The 16,587-nt window shown below is 51.5% G+C and overlaps 1 protein-coding gene across 3 annotated transcripts in view; it reads left to right on the top strand.

The window, feature by feature from the left end:
* The window catches only part of OLFM2 (olfactomedin 2), an 84,572-nt gene that overhangs the window by 15,000 nt on the left and 52,985 nt on the right, over positions 1-16,587 (top strand). The window contains exon 1 of one of the 3 annotated variants that reach the window (XM_032169607.2): positions 8,790-9,107. The exons of 1 other annotated variant lie outside the window; for it this stretch is intronic. In XM_032169607.2, the coding sequence (XP_032025498.1) occupies positions 8,973-9,107 (135 nt within the window). In that variant the 5' untranslated portion in view covers positions 8,790-8,972. Of the gene's footprint in view, positions 1-8,789; positions 9,108-16,587 lie in introns of those variants that run through there. One more of the 3 variants, XM_032169606.2, reaches the window with a different exon arrangement.

Raw genomic sequence — 16,587 nt, 5'->3', positions numbered from 1 at the left:
GGGTCTGGTTATGTTGCCTAGGCTGGTCTCCAACTCCTGGCTTACATAACTACCTCAGCTTCCCAAAGTGCTGGAAACCTTGTGGGTTTCATTTACATTTCCTGATGATGAGTGATGTGCCTGATGATGAATTAAGCGCCTTTCCATATGTTTATTGACAACTTGGATATCCACTTTTGTGAAATGTCTAAGTCTTTTGCCCACTTCTCTGTTCAGATATCTGCTTTTTTTCTTACTGATTTGTAGGAATGTGTGTGTGTGTGTGTGTGTGTGTGTATCCAGATTTTACATAGATACATATACATATTTTACATAACTATAAAATCAGGATATGAGATTTTTATTGGACATAATGATTGCAAATATCTTCTCCTCTGTAGCTTTTCTTTTCATTCTCTTAGTGGTGTCTTTTAATCAATAGCATTCCTTAATTTCATTTCATCTCTTTTTCTTTCCTTTTTTTTTTTGAGACAGGGTCTCACTCTGTTGCCCAGGCCGGAGTGCAGTGGTGCAATTACGGCTCACTGCAGCCTTGATCTCCTGGGCTCAAGTGATCTTCCCACCTCAGCCTGCCGAGTTGCTGGAGCTATAGGTGCACACCACCACACCCAGTTAATTTTTGTAGTTTGTTTAGAGACGAGGTTTCACCGTGTTGCCCAGGCTGGTCTCAAATTCCTGGGCTCAAACCATCCTCCCGCCCTGGCCTCCCAAAGTGCTGGGATGACAGGCGTGAGCCACTGCACTCAGCCAGGATTTCTTAATTTTAATGTAGTTCAGGCTGGGCGTGGTGGCTCATGCCTGTAATCCCAGCACTTTGGGAGGCCGAGGTGGGCGGATCCTGAGGTCAGGAGATCAAGACCGTCCTGGCTAACAAGGTGAAACCCCGTTTCTACTAAAAATACAAAATAGCCGGGCATGGTGGCAGGCGCCTGTAGTCCCAGCTACTTGGGAGGCTGAGGCAGGAGAATGCCATGAACCTGGGAGGCAGAGCTTGCAGCGAGCCAAGATCATGCCACTGCACTCCAGCCTGGGTGACAGAGCGAGACTCCGTCTCAAAAAAAATTTTAATGTAGTTCAAATAATTTTTTCTTTCATGGGTGGTGCTTGTTAGTGTTCTATTTTAAAAACCTTTGCCTAGCTGGGTGCAATGGCTCATGCCTGTCTTCCCAGCATTTTGAAAAGCTGAGGCAAGGGGATCGCTTGAGCCCAGGAGTTTGAGACCAGCCTGGGCAACATGGCAAGGCACTGTCTCTACCAAAAATAAAAAAAAATTAGCCAAGCATGGTGGCATGTGACTGTAGTCCCAGCTACTCGGAAGGTTGAGGCAGGAGGATTGCTTGAGCCAGGGAGGTCGAGGCTGCAGTGAAGTATGATCACGTGACTGCACTCCAGCCTGGGTGACAGGGTAGGCAAAACCCTGTCTCAAAACAACAACAACAAAATCCCAAAACAAAGAAAAGAAAATTATAATTCTGTCTGTTGCACATGGGTATTCTGAGGGTTAAATGAGTTATTACATGTACTTTGCTGCAAATGGTGTCTGGAACATGATAGTACTAAATAAACCTCAGCAATTATTGATATTTTTCCAACAGTTATGAATTTTTTACCACCCAGAAATTTCAAGGGAAAAAAATTTTTTTGTTTTTTGAGATGGAGTCTCACTCTGTTGCCCAGGCTGGAGTACGGTGGTGTGATCTCTGCTCACAGCAACCTCTGCCTCCCAGGTTCAAATAACTTACCTGCCTCGGCCTCCCAAGTAGCTGGGATTGCAGGTCTGTGCCACCACGCCCAGCTCATTTTTTTTTGTTTTTTTTTTTTTTTTTTTTTTTTTTTGTATTTTTTAGTAGAGACAGAGTTTCGCCATGTTGGCCAGGCTGGTCTCGAACTCCTGGCCTCAAGTGATCTGCCCACCTCAACCTTCCAAAGTGCTGGGATTACAGGCATGAGCCACCGCGCCTGGCCCTGGAAGAAACATTTTTTTCAGTGGCTCACCAGCACGATGTTCACAGTGATGATGATGGGGAAGAGGGGACACTTTCTTGAGATATTTCTGTATCAGGATTAGCTGGCTGTGGTGCTGGTTTGAATAGAGGAGGAGGGATGGAGAAGGAGGGGTAAAAAGTAAATAATCTCTCATTTCTGACCATGAATACATCATTGCCAGGACCAGGGTGATGCAAGCAAGGAATCTTGGGCTCAAAATTTAAGGAGACATTTATTCTCATGTTAGTACAGTGCAGGACACCTCAAAGAGGGAGCTTGCAAGTAAAGTTTAAAAATGCCTCCCCCTTTTGTACAGGCAGGGTCTTGCTCTGTTGCCCAGGCTGGAGTGCAGAGGTGCCATCATAGCTCACTGAAGCCTCAAACACTTGGGCTTAAGTGATCCTCCCACCTCAGCCTCCCAAGTAGCTGGTAATACAGGGACATGCCACCATGCCCAGCTACTTAAAAAAATTTTTTTGATGGGGAGGGGCCAGGTGCGGTGGCTTACAGCTGTAATCCTAGCACTTTGGGAGGCCAAGGTGGGCAGACCACCTGAGGTCAGGAGTTCGAGACCAGCCGGCCAACATGGTGAAACTCATCTCTACTAAAAAAAAAAAATACAAAAATTAGCTGGGCATGGCGGCGCACCCCTGTAATCCCAGCTACTCAGGAGGCTGAGGCACGAGAATCACTTGAACCCTGGAGGCACAGATTGCAGTGAGCCGAGATCTCACCACTGCACTCCAGCCTGGGCGACAGAGCAAGACTCTGTCTCAAAAAAAAAAAAAAAAAAAAATGGCAGGGGTCCAGGTGTGGTGGTTCATGCCTGTAATCCCAGCACTTTGGGAGGCCGAGGCAGGAGGATCACCTGAGGTCAGGAGTTTGAGGCCAGCCTGGCCAACATGGCAAAATGCTGTCTCTACTAAAAATACAAAAATTAGCCAGGCGTGGTGGCGCGCACCTGTAATCCCAGCTACTCGGGAGGCTGAGGTAAGGGAATCGCTTGAACCCAGAGGGGAAGGTTGCAGTGAGCCAAGATCGGGCCACTGCACTCCAGCCTGAGCGACAGAGCGAGACTGTCTCAAATAAATAAATAGGAAGAAATGAGGTCTCAGCCGGGCACGGTGGCTCAACGCCTGTAATCCCAGCCCTTTGGGAGGCCGAGGCGGGCGGATTACGAGGTCAGGAGATCGAGACCATCCTGGCTAACACGGTGAAACCCTGTCTCCACTAAAAATACAAAAAATTCTCCGGGCGTGGTGGTGGGCGCCTGTAGTCCCAGCTACTCCGGAGGCTGAGGCAGGAGAATGGTGTGAGCCTGGGAGGCGGAACTTGCAGTGAGCCAAGATCGCCCCATTGCACTCCAGCCTGGGCGACAGAGCAAGACTCCATCTCAAAAAAAAAAAAAAAAAAAAAAAAGAGAAATGAAGTCTCACTACGTTGCCCAGGCTGGTCTCGAACTCCTGGCTTCAAGCAATTCTCCCGCTTCAGATTCCCAAGGTGTTGGGATTACAGGCATGAGCCACCGTGCCTGGTGGATCTTCCCTTTTCAGCAGTTTGATGGAGGTATAATTTACAGACCATAAAATTCACCTGTGTAAGCATGCAGTTCAATGACTTTTCGTAAATTTAGAGTTGTGCGGCCATCACTCTGATCCAATTTTAGGACATTTTCATCACCCCCAAAACAGCCCCCGTGCCCATTTGCATTCCGTCTCCACTCCCACCCCCAGTTCCAGGCAATCTCTCATCTACTTTCTGTCTGTATTGATTTGCTCTCCCTGGACATTATGTATAAATAGAATCATAAACTATGTGGCCTTTTGCGTCTGGCTCCTTTTACTTAGCAAAATGTTTTTGAGGATCATCCACATTGTAGCATATATCAGGAGCGTGTTCCTTTTTATGGCAGAATGGCATTCCATTGTATGGATGTACCGCAATTTGTTTATTCACTCACCAGTTGATGGGTATTTGGATTGTTTCATTCATTATGACCAATGCTGCTATGAATATTCATATGTAGGTCTTTTCATGGACATATGCTTTGGTTTCTCTTGGGTAGATGGAATTGTTGGGTCTTTAAAAAGAATTTTAGGGTCTGGCGTGGTGGCTCACGCCTACAATCCCAGCATTTTGGGAGGCTGAGGCAGGTGGATTGCCTGAGCCCAAGAGTTTGAGACCAGCCTGGGCAACATAGTGAGACCCCATCTCTACAGAAAACTTAAAAAATAAGCTGGGCACGGTGGTGTGCCTCTGTAGTCTCACCTATTCAGGAGGCTGAGGTAGGAGGATCACATGAGCCCAGGAGTTTGAGGTTACAGTGAGCTATGATTGTACCACTGCACTCCAGCCTGGGCAACAGAGTGCCCAGCCCCTCGCCTTAAAAAAAAAGATAAAAGAACTAAAGTGGCCAGGCATGGTGGCTCATGCCTGTAATCCCAGCACTTTGGGAGGCCGAGGCGGGTGGATCTCTAGAGGTCAGGAGTTCAAAACCAGCCTGGTCAACATGGTGAAACCCCATCTCTACTAAAAACAAAAATTACCCAGGCATGGTGGCATGCACCTGTAAACCCAGCTACTCAGGAGGCTGAGGCACGAGAATTACTCGAACCCAGGAGATGGAGGTTGCAGTGAGCAGAGATTTCGCCACTGCACTCCAACCTGGGCAACAGAGTGAGACTCCATCTCAAAACAAAACAAAACAAAGAACAACTAAAGTAGGGTAAGTGGCAGAGAGTGGTGGGGGGCTCAGATTATAGATGAGGTGGCCAGGGAAGGTCCTTTGGATAAGATCACCATATCACTGAGGGTCTTGTTAGAGAAACAAACCACTCTACGTGTTTCAGAGAGGGGAAATTTAATACAGGGAATTGGTTAAGTGGGAGAAGAAAGAGTTGAGAAGCCACATGGGATGATGAGGAAATCCGGAATAAGCTACAGCAGAAAGCTACTGGAGGGACATGGCAAAGAGGGGATGTGATGAGGCAGGGACCCTTGGAGAGGAACTGGGACTATGGAGGAGGCGTAGCCACTATCAGAAAACACCCTCCACCCCAAGTAGACACAGGAGAGAAACACGCTGGCTTCTGCCTTCCTTTCCAATCTCCCATCTCCCTCCAGTGGCTCCCATTGGATAAACCGAACAGGAAGCCAGTATGCAATGGAATCTGGGAAATGTAGTTTTCTGGGGGAAGGGCAGGGCATGGCTCTGACCCACACAATGACAGAGCAGAGATATAAATTAAATAAAGGATCGGGAATGGTGGCTCACATCCGTAGTCCCAGCTACTTGGGAGGCTGAGGCGGGAGGATAGCTTGAGCCTAGGAGTTAGAGGCTGCAGTGAGCTATGATTGAACCACTGCACCCCAGCCTGGGTGACAGAGCAAGACCCTGTCTCTAAAAAAATACATTAATTAAGTAAAGGAACAAGCCATGGGGGGCATCCTTGGTAACAGTATTTTGTGTAGAGGGAACAGGAAGTTCAAAGGTCCTGAGGTAGCAGTGTCCCAGATGGAGCCAAAACCTTGAGTGGGTGTGATGGTCTAGGCAGAATGAGAGCAGCAGGGAACCCAGGACAAATCCCTGAAAGATACAGAGTTTTAGGGAGTAGCAGGAGACAGCGACGGCACAGCCAGAGAGGTGGGTGCAGAACTAGGAAGTGATACCGTGTCTCTAAAGTCAAGGGAAAAAGGAGTTTCAAGAAGGTGATGGTGAGTGGGGACTGACTGTGAGAATGATCTAATGAGGACTGGCATGAGGGTACGGACCTGGCAAATTGGCACCTTTGGTGAGAGGAGTTTTGGAAATGTTGGGGAGATGGGAGGTGAGGAATTAAATGCAAGCAAGTGCAAACTTAAGCACAGACCATTCCTTGGAGAAGCCTGGATGCGCTGAACTAAGGCAGTTTCCCACAGCACCCATGGCCAGAGTGCGAGAAAGTTTGTTTGGGTTCCAAATTGTCTAAGCCAGGAGGCCTGGAGCACGGTTGGTCTTAGGGTCTGAAATCAGACAGACCTGGTTTCAAAACCTGGGCCCCCACTTCCCTGCTGGGTTCCCCTGATCTGGGTCCCTCTCCTCTCTGAGCTCAGTTTCCTCACCTGGAAATAGGGGTGTCACTGTACTGTTCACAGATGTTGCAGCAACTGTTAACATTGCATCTGCAAAGTGTTCAGCACTCATCAATGAAAGCTTTAGAACAAGCTGGCAAGAACTCATCTTTTTTTTTTTTTTAGACAGGGTCTCACTCTGTCTGTCGCCCAGGCTGGAGTGCAATGGCTCCATCTTGGCTCACTGCAACCTCTGCTTCCCGGGTTCAAGTGATTCTCCCATCTCAACCTCCCAAGTAGCTGGGATTATAGGCGTGCACCACCATACCCGGCCAACTTTTGTATTTTTAGTAGAGACAGGGTTTTACCATGTTGGCCAGGCTGGTCTCGAACTCCTGGCCTCAAGTGATCCACCCTCCTTGGCCTCCCAAAGTGCTGGGATTACAGGCATGAGCCACAGTGCCCGGCCTTAAATAATAACAACAATGGTAGCTACTATTCGAAAAACTTACTATGTCCCAGACACTCGTAAAGTATTTTACAAACATCATCATTCCTTATTCTCCCCCTGGCTCACTCCAACTACACTGGCCTCCTTCCTGGTCCTTGAACACTCCTGCCCCAGAGCCTTTGCACTTGCTGTTCCTGTTGCGTGGAACTCTCTTCCCCCAGATATCCAGGTGGTTCCCTTCCTCAATTTCTTCAGGTCTCTGCTTAAACCTCCCTTTCTCACCAGGCGCAGTGGCTCACGCCTATAATCCCAGCACTTTGGGAGGCCAAGGCGGGCAGATCACGAGGTCAGGAGATTGAGACCATCCTGGCTAACACGGTGAAACCCCGTCTCTACTAAAAAATACAAAAACTTAGACAGGCGTGGTGGCAGGCGCCTGTAGTCCCAGCTACTCGGGAGGCTAAGGCAGGAGAATGGCGTGAACCCAGGAGGCGGAGCTTGCAGTGAGCCGAGATCACGCCACTGCACTCCAGCCTGAGTGACAGAGCGAGACTCCGTCTCAGATAAATAAATAAATAAATAAATAAATAAATAAATAAATAAATAAATAAAAAAGTCCCTTTCTCCAATCACCCTGTTTAAAGTTTACTTCCACTTCCTCCTAATATCTTATGTACTTTACTTTTTCCCCCTATTTCTTGACTGTCTCACCCCATAGAATATTCATCTTCACATCCAACCCGGAGGCTCACTCCTGGAATCCCAACACTTTGGGAGGCCAAGGTGGGAGGATCGATTGAGGCCAGGGGTTCGAGACCAGCCTGGGCAACACAGCGAGATGCCCATCTCTACCAAAAAAAAAAAGAGAGAGAGAGAAAAGAAAAAGAATGTTCAGTTTCACACAGGCAGGCATTTTTGTCTGTTGTTCACAGTGCCTGGGACATAGTAGATGCTCAGTAAATTACCTGATTCTCAGGATGACCAAGCCCTTTACACGAGTTAGGTCTCCACCACCCACTTTGCAGATGGGGAAATTGAGGCAGAGAGGAACAGTCATCCCTACAGGTCACACTTGCATCTTGGTGTTGTCCAGCTCAGAAAAAAAGACGGTTCGACACCCCCAGCCCCCCTCCCCGCTCATGCTTGGCGCTCCTCCTCAGCCAGAGCCCTCAGCCCCAGGCCGCCGCCTGGAAAGGCCTGAGTCATCGCCGCCTCCAGACGGCGGCGGCCGCGGGCTGAGGGCGACGGCGGCGGCTGAGCGAGGTGATGCGGGGACGCCAGGAGGGGGCGTGAGTGCAGGCAAAACAGAGGAAATTAAAACCCGCCCGGCGCTCCTCTCCGCGGCACCGCGGCCGCCGCCGGCTGGTGCGTGGGCGGACGGGTGGGCGGCGAGGGCACTGCGCTTCCCGCTCCCCCGAGGGAGCGGGCCGGGAGCGGGGTCCCCGGGACCGCGCGGAAGGTCCGAAGCGTGAGTGCCCCGCCTACACCCCAAGTTAAAGTTGCAAGTCGACACCCGCCCGGGACTCGCCTCCTAAAAGCTGCGTGCTGGGTCTCCGCGGTCCCTGGGTAGGAAGCTGCCCTTGGTAGTCGTGGGAACTCCTCCCGTGGCCGAAGTGACCCCAGGACCGTACCTGCACCCAAGCAATTTCGTCTGCTGGCCCTGGATCACGCCACCCTGGGGGCATGAAATGACCGAAGGATCCCTAGAGTGGTCTCAGTGCCCGGGAAGGAAGCCCCTTCCCCCAGCTAAAGGAGACCCTTGGTGACCTGATTCATGGGAGCGCACGAGCGTGTCATCCCCCACGCCCCCCAATGCCCGCTGTCCGAGGTTTTAGGGAGCCAGGGTGGGTGTCCCAACAGTAAGTGGGTGGGGACTTGCGACTCCGGCCCCCTGCCCGCTTTGGGTGGCTGGGGTGGGCCAAGGGCGCCTTTACGCGTGGGGTCCTGCGGCTGGGGCTCGGAGAGGGGCTGCGCGCGGGAGGCGGTCCGGGAACACCGCCTAGGGGGAGGGTGGCCGGGAATACCGCTGGTGGGCGGGGCTGGGGAATGCCACCGCGGTGGGAGTGGGGCGCTTGGGGAATGCCATCAGGGGGAGGTCCGCCACCCCATGGAGAAGTCCCCGGCAGGGGGCGGGCGAGAGCGTGGGGTGGGGGGGTGAGGGCAGTCTGGGCGCCCCCCGCCCCCTGCCGGGCTCCGGGCCGGAGCCGTGACGTCACGGCGGCTGGAAGTGCCCGGCGCGGAGGCGCGGGAGGGGGCGGGGGGCCGAGCCGGCGCTTTATAAGAGGAGCCCGCCAGGCGCGCTGAGCCGCAGCCCGCGTCCCCGAGCCCCCCCTCACCCCGTCCCGGACCCCCTGCCCCGCAGTTCCCGCTCGTGCCCCCTCCCCCACGCCCCCAGGGAGCCTGGGTGTCGAGGGACCGATCGCCCCGCGGCGGGCCAGAGAAGGGAGGCGCGGCGGGCGGCCGCGGGGCATGAGGCGGGGGCGCGATGTCGGTGCCTCTGCTCAAGATCGGGGCCGTGCTGAGCACCATGGCTATGGTCACCAACTGGATGTCGCAGACGCTGCCCTCGCTCGTGGGGCTCAACGGCACCGTGTCCCGTGCGGGCGCCTCCGAGAAAATCGTGAGTGGCTGCCGTGCGGGGGGCGCTCCCGGGGGGCGTGGTGCCCGCGCCACAGCCGCTGCCGCCGCCGCAGCCCCCGGGGGCCCCCACCTGTCCCCCTCTACCCCCGTGCTCCCCACGACCCTGCCCGGCGCGCCTGGGTAGGGGACGCCCTCTCGGGGTTCCAGGGTCGGACATGGAGGCAGAAGGAGCCCCGGGACCCCTAGCCACCTCCGCGCCATTTAGGATGGTTCTTGCTGTTATTATTGATTATTATGATTATTAGTGAGCAATGTCTGAGCGCCAATAGCGTACCAGGCTCGCTCTGGCCCCAGGGCGGAGGCGACAAGGGCTGCGGAATTGAGCTGAGTCCGGGCTGAGTGGGGTGCAGCGGGAGGAGGGTAAGACTCGGGGGTTTAGAAGGACCCTGTCTCTGAAAGAGGGAAGGATCGAGGGGTTTCCGAGTGTCTCCACCTTCAAGGTCTCTGCCTGGTTGCATCTCGGCATCTCTGAGTAGTTCTGAGTCTCTATTCATTTCCCCTGCTTTGCGTCTCTGGGTCTCTTTCTATTAATATTTCTATCTTAACCTGCCTCTGTCTCCGTGGCGCTGAGAATTTGTATCTCTTTTTTTCTCTTTCTCTCCCCTGCACCCCTTCCGCCATTCTTGCCTCGCCATGTGCTGAATATTTATCCCCATAACTCACCCCCCCGGGAGGTAGACGGGGCGCAGACTGGGGCCAGAGCTGACACTGCCTCCAGGAGCTCCGGGATTGCGCCTTGCCATCCCATCCCCCTTTGAGGCTTTATCCTCCAGCTTCCCCACTACAGACCTTACCTGGATCGGGGAAGAAGGAGAGAACTCAGTGGGGTTCTCCCCGTGGTGTCCTGGGGAGCGAAGGGAGGGGTTTCCTTCACTGCAAACTTCCCTGGGCCTCCTCCAGATATGCCCCTCCCCTCCCACTCCTCAACCTCTGGTAGCCCCACCCCTGTTCCATCTGTTTGGGGGGCTCCTCCCAAATCGTCCCCCAAACCCAGGCTGCGATGCCTGGGACTCCCTTTCTTTAGCCCCAACTTCACCAACCCTCCCTTGCTTAGCCCCAAAATGGTCATCCCGCAGCTTGCTGTGGGGGCAAAGAAGAATTTGCTCCCTAGGGTAGAAGGCAAGGGTGTGTGGTGGTGGTGGGGACACCTGAGAAGGCTTTGTCCAGCCCCTGGTGGGGGTGGTATTGGGCTTGACACAGGTGAGAGCTTTCAGGCTAGATTCTTAGACTTGGCAGCCAATGTGTGAGACGGTGTGTTTCTGTGTATCTGTCATGTCAAGTGTTTATTATTTGGGTATGTCCTGGTGTGTCTATATGTGTGTGTTTTGGTGTGTATATGGGGGAATGGGAGTGGAGAAAGTTTATGTGCACTGCCGGCATGGGGTCCGGTGTGTCTTCCTTTGTGTGAGGGTGCATCCCAGAATGAGTGTGGGTGTGTCCCTGAGTGACTGTGCTTGGGTGTGGACGTATCTGCATGTGTATCTGCAATTGCCTGTCCCTGACTGTGGGTTTGCCTGTGTTACAAGATTGCGTGTATGCATATGAGTTTGTTATACACGAGTATGACACAGGCTTCTTGTCGTTGCCATCTGAGAAGGGAGAGAGATGGTATCTCATTGAAAACAGAAGCCAAATTTCCCTCCACCACCATTGAAAGCAAGTGAGTCTGTGTGCATGTGTTCTATGCAGGTGTGTGTAAATGTGTGCATATGGTGTGTCTGCAGAATGTATACATAAGTATGTAAGAGCATGTCTATGAGTTATGATTTCGTGTGTGCATATGTATCTGTGCAAACGTGTGTGCAAGTATCTTTGTACGCATATGTGTGGACAGGTATGTCTTTGTAAGTGTGTGCATGTAAGTGCAAGTGTGTATTTATGAAAGTGTGTGTGCGTGCCTGCCTTGTATGCATGTGGGTAGGATGCCCTGTGTGCTGTGTGTTTTCTGTAAGTGTGTATGTGTGTGTGCCCAAACAGATCTGATCTCCACTCTGGCCCATTTGTAGCTAACAGCATCTTCATCCAATGCTTCCATGAATTCACCTGCTCAAAGCTAATGGCCCTCCCGTCCCTGACACCGTCCCATCCCTCAGTCTCATTATACTTTGTCAAAAGGGATCTGAGAAGTGATGTTAAGGTACTCAGGGTGAGGGCTGGGAGGGGACTGTGACATGAGGGTGTCCATTTTGGGAGTCTGAAAGACCTATGTTGGAATCTAGATTTTGTCCCCAACTTGCTCTGTGACTCTGGCCGTGCCTTTGTCACTCTGAGCTATTGTTTTCTCATCTATAAAATGGGAATGATGTCTTACCTCACAGAATTGTTGTGGGTAACAGAGATCTGCTGTTCAAATTCCCATCCTTCCACCCTTCCATATATCTCTTCATCCATCCATCCATCCATCTATTATTTCATTTATCCATCTATTTTTACATCCATCCTTCCATCTGTCTTGGTATCCATATCTCCATTCATTCATTCATCCAACCACCTGTTATTCCATCAGTCTATCCATCTATCCATCAATTATTTCATCTACCCGTCCATTTTCTCTCCATCCATTCACTCATACACCCACCCACTATTCCATCTGTCCATCCATCTGTCCATCCATCCTTTCACACATCCATCACTTTATCCTTCCACCCATCTCTTTTCATCTATCCATGATGCATCATTTGTCTCTTTGTCCTTTCATGGATCCATTCTTCTATCCATCCATCTCTATCCATGCATTCACCAATCCCTCCATCCATCCATTATCCATCATCCAACTGTCTCTTTTTCTATCCTCTGTGCATTCATCCTTCCACCATCCATCTGCCTCTCCATCTGTTCATCTATCCTTCCGTCCATTGTATTTATTCCACAAAACTATTTTTTTAAAGATGGAGTCTCACCATGTTGCCCAAGCTGGTATTGAACTCCTGGGCTCAAGGGATCCTCCCGCCTTGGCCTCCCAAAATGCTGGGATTACAGGCATGAGCCACCAGCACCCAGCCTATTCCACAAGACTATCAAGTGCCTCTTCTATGTCAAGAATTTTTATGTTTGAAAACCCCCAGCTCAGTGCCTTAAGATAGGAGATGCTCAGTTAGTGATAAGATTTTCGAGTCAAACATATCTGGGTTTGAATTCTGGCCCTGTAATTGACTAGCTGTGTGGCTTTGGGGGAAATTATTTAATTTCTCTAAGCCCCAACTTCCTTATTGTTGTTATTAATATTATTATTTTTAGAGAAAGAGTCTCACTCTGTCACCCAGGCTGGAGTGTAGTGGTGCCATCATAGCTCACTGACATCTGGAACTCCTAGGCTCAAGTCATTCTCCCGTCTTAGCCTCCTGAGAAGCTGGGATTCAATTTCCTTATTAGTCAGGGGAAATTTAGAGTCTTTATGAGATGGTAAGATCCTTGAAGACGTCTGTGTTTTGCTCACTACTGAACCCTAAGGTGTGACGCACAGTAGGCCTACAATAAATATTTGTCCAATGACTGAATCCACAATCACACCTTCATAAGGATTTGTGGATTCCTCCTTCAAACAAAAACAAATAAATAACGGGCACATAGTAGTTGTTTAGGAATAAACATTTCTCAAGTGTCTAAATCCATTTCACCTTCCTCAGGACTGGGGAGAACAAATGGAAAGTGACCAGGCACGTAGTAGGTTTTCAGTTAGGAGGAGATGTCGGAAGGTTTAGCATCCCAACGTGGGGGAGGCTGAGGGGTTCAGCAAACGAAGCAGTATGGATTCCCAAAGTCAGAAGGCGGAAGGTTGGATGCTGGTGTTTGGCTTTAAAAAGGAACTCAGTGGTGTGGTGGCGGTGAGCCTAGAGCCTTGGGGGTCCTGCTTCTCTCTGGCTTCCTCCACCTGAATTGCAGAAGCAGCTTAGCATTCCTGTGGTTATAGACCATCTCTGGGAAGACATGGGGAGGAAGCTACCGCTACTACCTTTGGCCACCTCCCAGCCATAAACCATCCCTGTGGGACGGGAGCCTTCGGCGGAATGGCTTCTCACCTGGGGATCATAAATCCAGGACCAGACTAAGAGCTGTCAGCTGTATTGCCAGCTGCGGCCATCATTTTGGGGCCTGAAGTGAAATACCTGAATCTTGTATGTTATACCCTTAACCATCCCCTCCTCCTAGGGGGCTGGAGAGAAGGAAGGGGAGGTGGAGGAGGGGTGTGCTATTTGAGGGAAACCTTTTGCTTTATGGGACGAATAAGGAGGAGCTGAGCAGCTCTCAGCAAAAGGCTCTTAGAGTGGCACTGTGGCTCATGCCTATAATTCTCAAGCTTTGGAAGGCAGGGGTGGGAAGATTGCTTGAGGCCAAGAGTTCAAGACTAGCCTGGGCAACACAGCCAGATCCTGTCTCTACAAAAAATTAAAATAGGCTGACCATAGTGGCTCACATGTGTAATCTCAGCACTTTGGGAGCTCGAGGTGGGAAGATTGCTTGAGGCCAGGAGTTCGAGACCGGCCTGGACAACATAGCAAAACCCCAAAAGAAAATACATTTTTAGCCAGGCATGGTGGCTCACACCTGTAATCCCAGCACTTTGGGAGGCCAAGGTGGGTGGATCACCTGAGGTCAGGAGTTCATGACCAGCCTGGCCAACATGGTGAAACCCGGTGGCTCACACCTGTAATCCCAGTGCTTTGGGAGGCTGACGCAGGCAGATCACGAGGTCAGGAGATGGAGACCATCCTGGCTAACACGGTGTAACCCCATCTCCACCAAAAATACAATAATTAGCTGGGCGTGGTGGCGGGTGCCTGCAGTCCCAGCTACTTGGGAAGCTGAGGCAGGAGAATGGCGTGAACCCGGGAGGTGGAGCTTGCAGTGAGCTGAGATTGTGTCACTGCACTTCCAGCCTGGGTGACAGAGCAAGACTCTGTCTCAAAAAAAAAAAAAAAAAAAGAAATTAGCCAGGTATGATGGCAGGTGCCTGTAATCCCAGCTACTTAGCAGGCTGAGGCAGGAGAACCCAGGAGGCAGAGGTTGCAGTGAGCCGAGATCACGCCATTGCACTCCAGCCTGGGTGACAAGAGCAAAACTCCATCTCAAAGAAAAAGAAGAAAAATAAAAAGAATTAGCTGGGCATGGTGGCGCACACATGTAGTACCAGCTACTTAGGAGGCTGAAGCATGAGGACTGCTTGAGCCCAGGAGTTGGAGGCTACAGTGAGCTATGATCGCACCACTGCACTCCAGCCTGGGTGACACAGTGAAACCCTGTCTTAACAACAACAACAAGGAAGAATAAGGGAGGAATTATTTTAGATCGAGTGGCCTCTCTGAGGAGGTAACACATATGCAGAGATCAGAAGGATGTGAAGGGTGGAAGAGGAAGATTTCGGGAGGCAGAGAGTTATAGGTAGAGGGAACAGCCCCTGCAAAGAGCCTGAGGCAAGACCTTGCCTGGCGTGTTGGGGGAACAGGGAGGAGGCCCATGTCTGGAGCATAGTGAGCAAGGGGAAGAGGGAGAGGAAGTGAAGGAAGGAAGGTGATGGGAGCCATATCATGTTGTGGGGAGGGGGATCTTTCAGGGACTTTAGATTTTTTTAATTTTTAAATTTTATTTTATTTTTTTGAGATCGAGTCTCACCCTGTTGCCCAAGCTGGAGTGCAGTGGCACGATCTTTACTCACTGCAACCTCCGCCTCCTGGGTTCAAGCAATTCTCCTGCCTCAGCCTCCCAAGTAGCTGGGATTACAGGAGTGCACCACCAAGCCTGGCTAATTTTTTGTGTTTTTAGTAGAGACGGGGTTTTGCTATGTTGGCCAGGCTGGTCTCCAATGCCCGACCTCAAGTGATCCACCCACCTCGGCCTCCCAAAGTGTTGGGATTACAGGCGTAAGCCACCATGCCTGACCTATATCTGTTCCTTTATCTCATTCATGTCTGTCTCTCCATGTCTCTCTGTGTCTATCTCTGGGATTCTACCTCCATCTCACCATAGGACCCTGACGGGGACCCTGGGAAACAGACTAGAATTCTTGGATGAGAGAGGCTTCTAGGGCCAGGACCTGTGTTGGATGTTAGGAAGGATTTGGTGACAGAGGGCAGGATGACCCAGACCACCTCTCTTATTTATTTGTTTGTTTGTTTGTTTTATTCTTTTATTTTGAGATGGAATCTCGCTCTCACCCAGGCTGGAGTGCAGTGGCACGATCTTGGCTCACTGCAACCTCCCTCAGTCACCTCCTGGGTTCAAGCGATTCTCATGCCTCAGCCTCCTGAGTAGCTGGTACTATGGGAGTGTGCCACCACGCCCAGCTAATTTTTGTATTTTTAGTAGAGATGGGGTTTCAGCATGTTGGCCAGGCTGGTCTCAAACTCCTGACCTCAAGTGATCCACCTGCCTCAGCTACCCAAAGCGCTAGGATTACAGGCGTGAACCACCACACCCGGCCCCAGACCACCTCTCTTGAGGGCCCCAAAGAGAGGCGTTGGGAGTGTCTGGAGCCCTGGGGTATGCTGGTGATGGGGCCAAGCGTTGACTGGAGATGGAGGTGGACTTCCAAGCTCCGGATGACCCCTTGCCCCCTCTGCCCCCCAGCACCATTACCCCTCCCCTGCTGCCACTCGGGAGGGCGTCCCTCTAGGACCCAGCCACCAGGCCCAGTACTGGCTCCAAGATGGAACAGCTGTCTGGGCTGCAGCTGCAGAAGCTCATTTTGAACAAGGGAGATGATTACAGGAGTGATTGGGGGAGGGAGAGGGAAGGGGAGGGTAGCTAGGGCCAAAAGGAATCAGGCCTGATTGTTACCGCTGCCTGCCGCTGCAGAGAGTGGATTGCCCAGGAGATGGGGGAGGCCAAGCCAGGCGGGAAAAGGCAGAGGGGAGGTTTGTCTGCCCAGCCGCGTGTCCATCTGTCCCCACTCTGGTCCTCCCAATTGCAAAGTTTCTCTGCCTGCGTCTCTCCCTGTATTTCAGAGTCTGTATCTCTGACTCTGCAGTTCGGTTTGTATTTGAGTTTCCGCATCTCCCCTTGCCTAATTTCTCTGCCCCTCCGCCTGGATCTCTGAATCTCTGAGCCTTCCCGCCTGTCCCTCAGTGCTGCTGCCATGATCAGAAACACAGCTAAGGTTCGAGCAACTCTTAGGAGCGCTCTTTCTTGTCTTGTCATTTCTGCCATACTCAGGGGCCAGGGACACATAGAGGCAACAAATTCCCAGGAAACGGATGGAATGGTGTCCTTCAATAAAGGAATATTTGCAAAGATATCTCAATTAGGACTAATTAATTAAGCAAGCCACTTCCCCTGCCCTCTCCCCAACCCTGCATGCCCACAGCCTCCTGGGAGGGAACCAGCCAATGAATGGATGGCAGAGCCTGGTGTTCAGACAGTGTCTCAATGTTTAATTTATAACAGCCTTCTCCCTGCCGCCCCATCAATCCATCCGGAAGGGCAAGGTGGCCACGGGCGTGTAGACTCTGGCAGAGCCTGGAGAC

This window comes from Hylobates moloch, unplaced genomic scaffold (genome assembly GCF_009828535.3).
Source record: "Hylobates moloch isolate HMO894 unplaced genomic scaffold, HMol_V3 SCAFFOLD_12, whole genome shotgun sequence".
NCBI classification, from domain to species: Eukaryota; Metazoa; Chordata; class Mammalia; order Primates; family Hylobatidae; genus Hylobates; species Hylobates moloch.
Note: the sequence above shows the minus strand (reverse complement) of the source record. Positions and strands in the feature narration are given on the sequence as shown.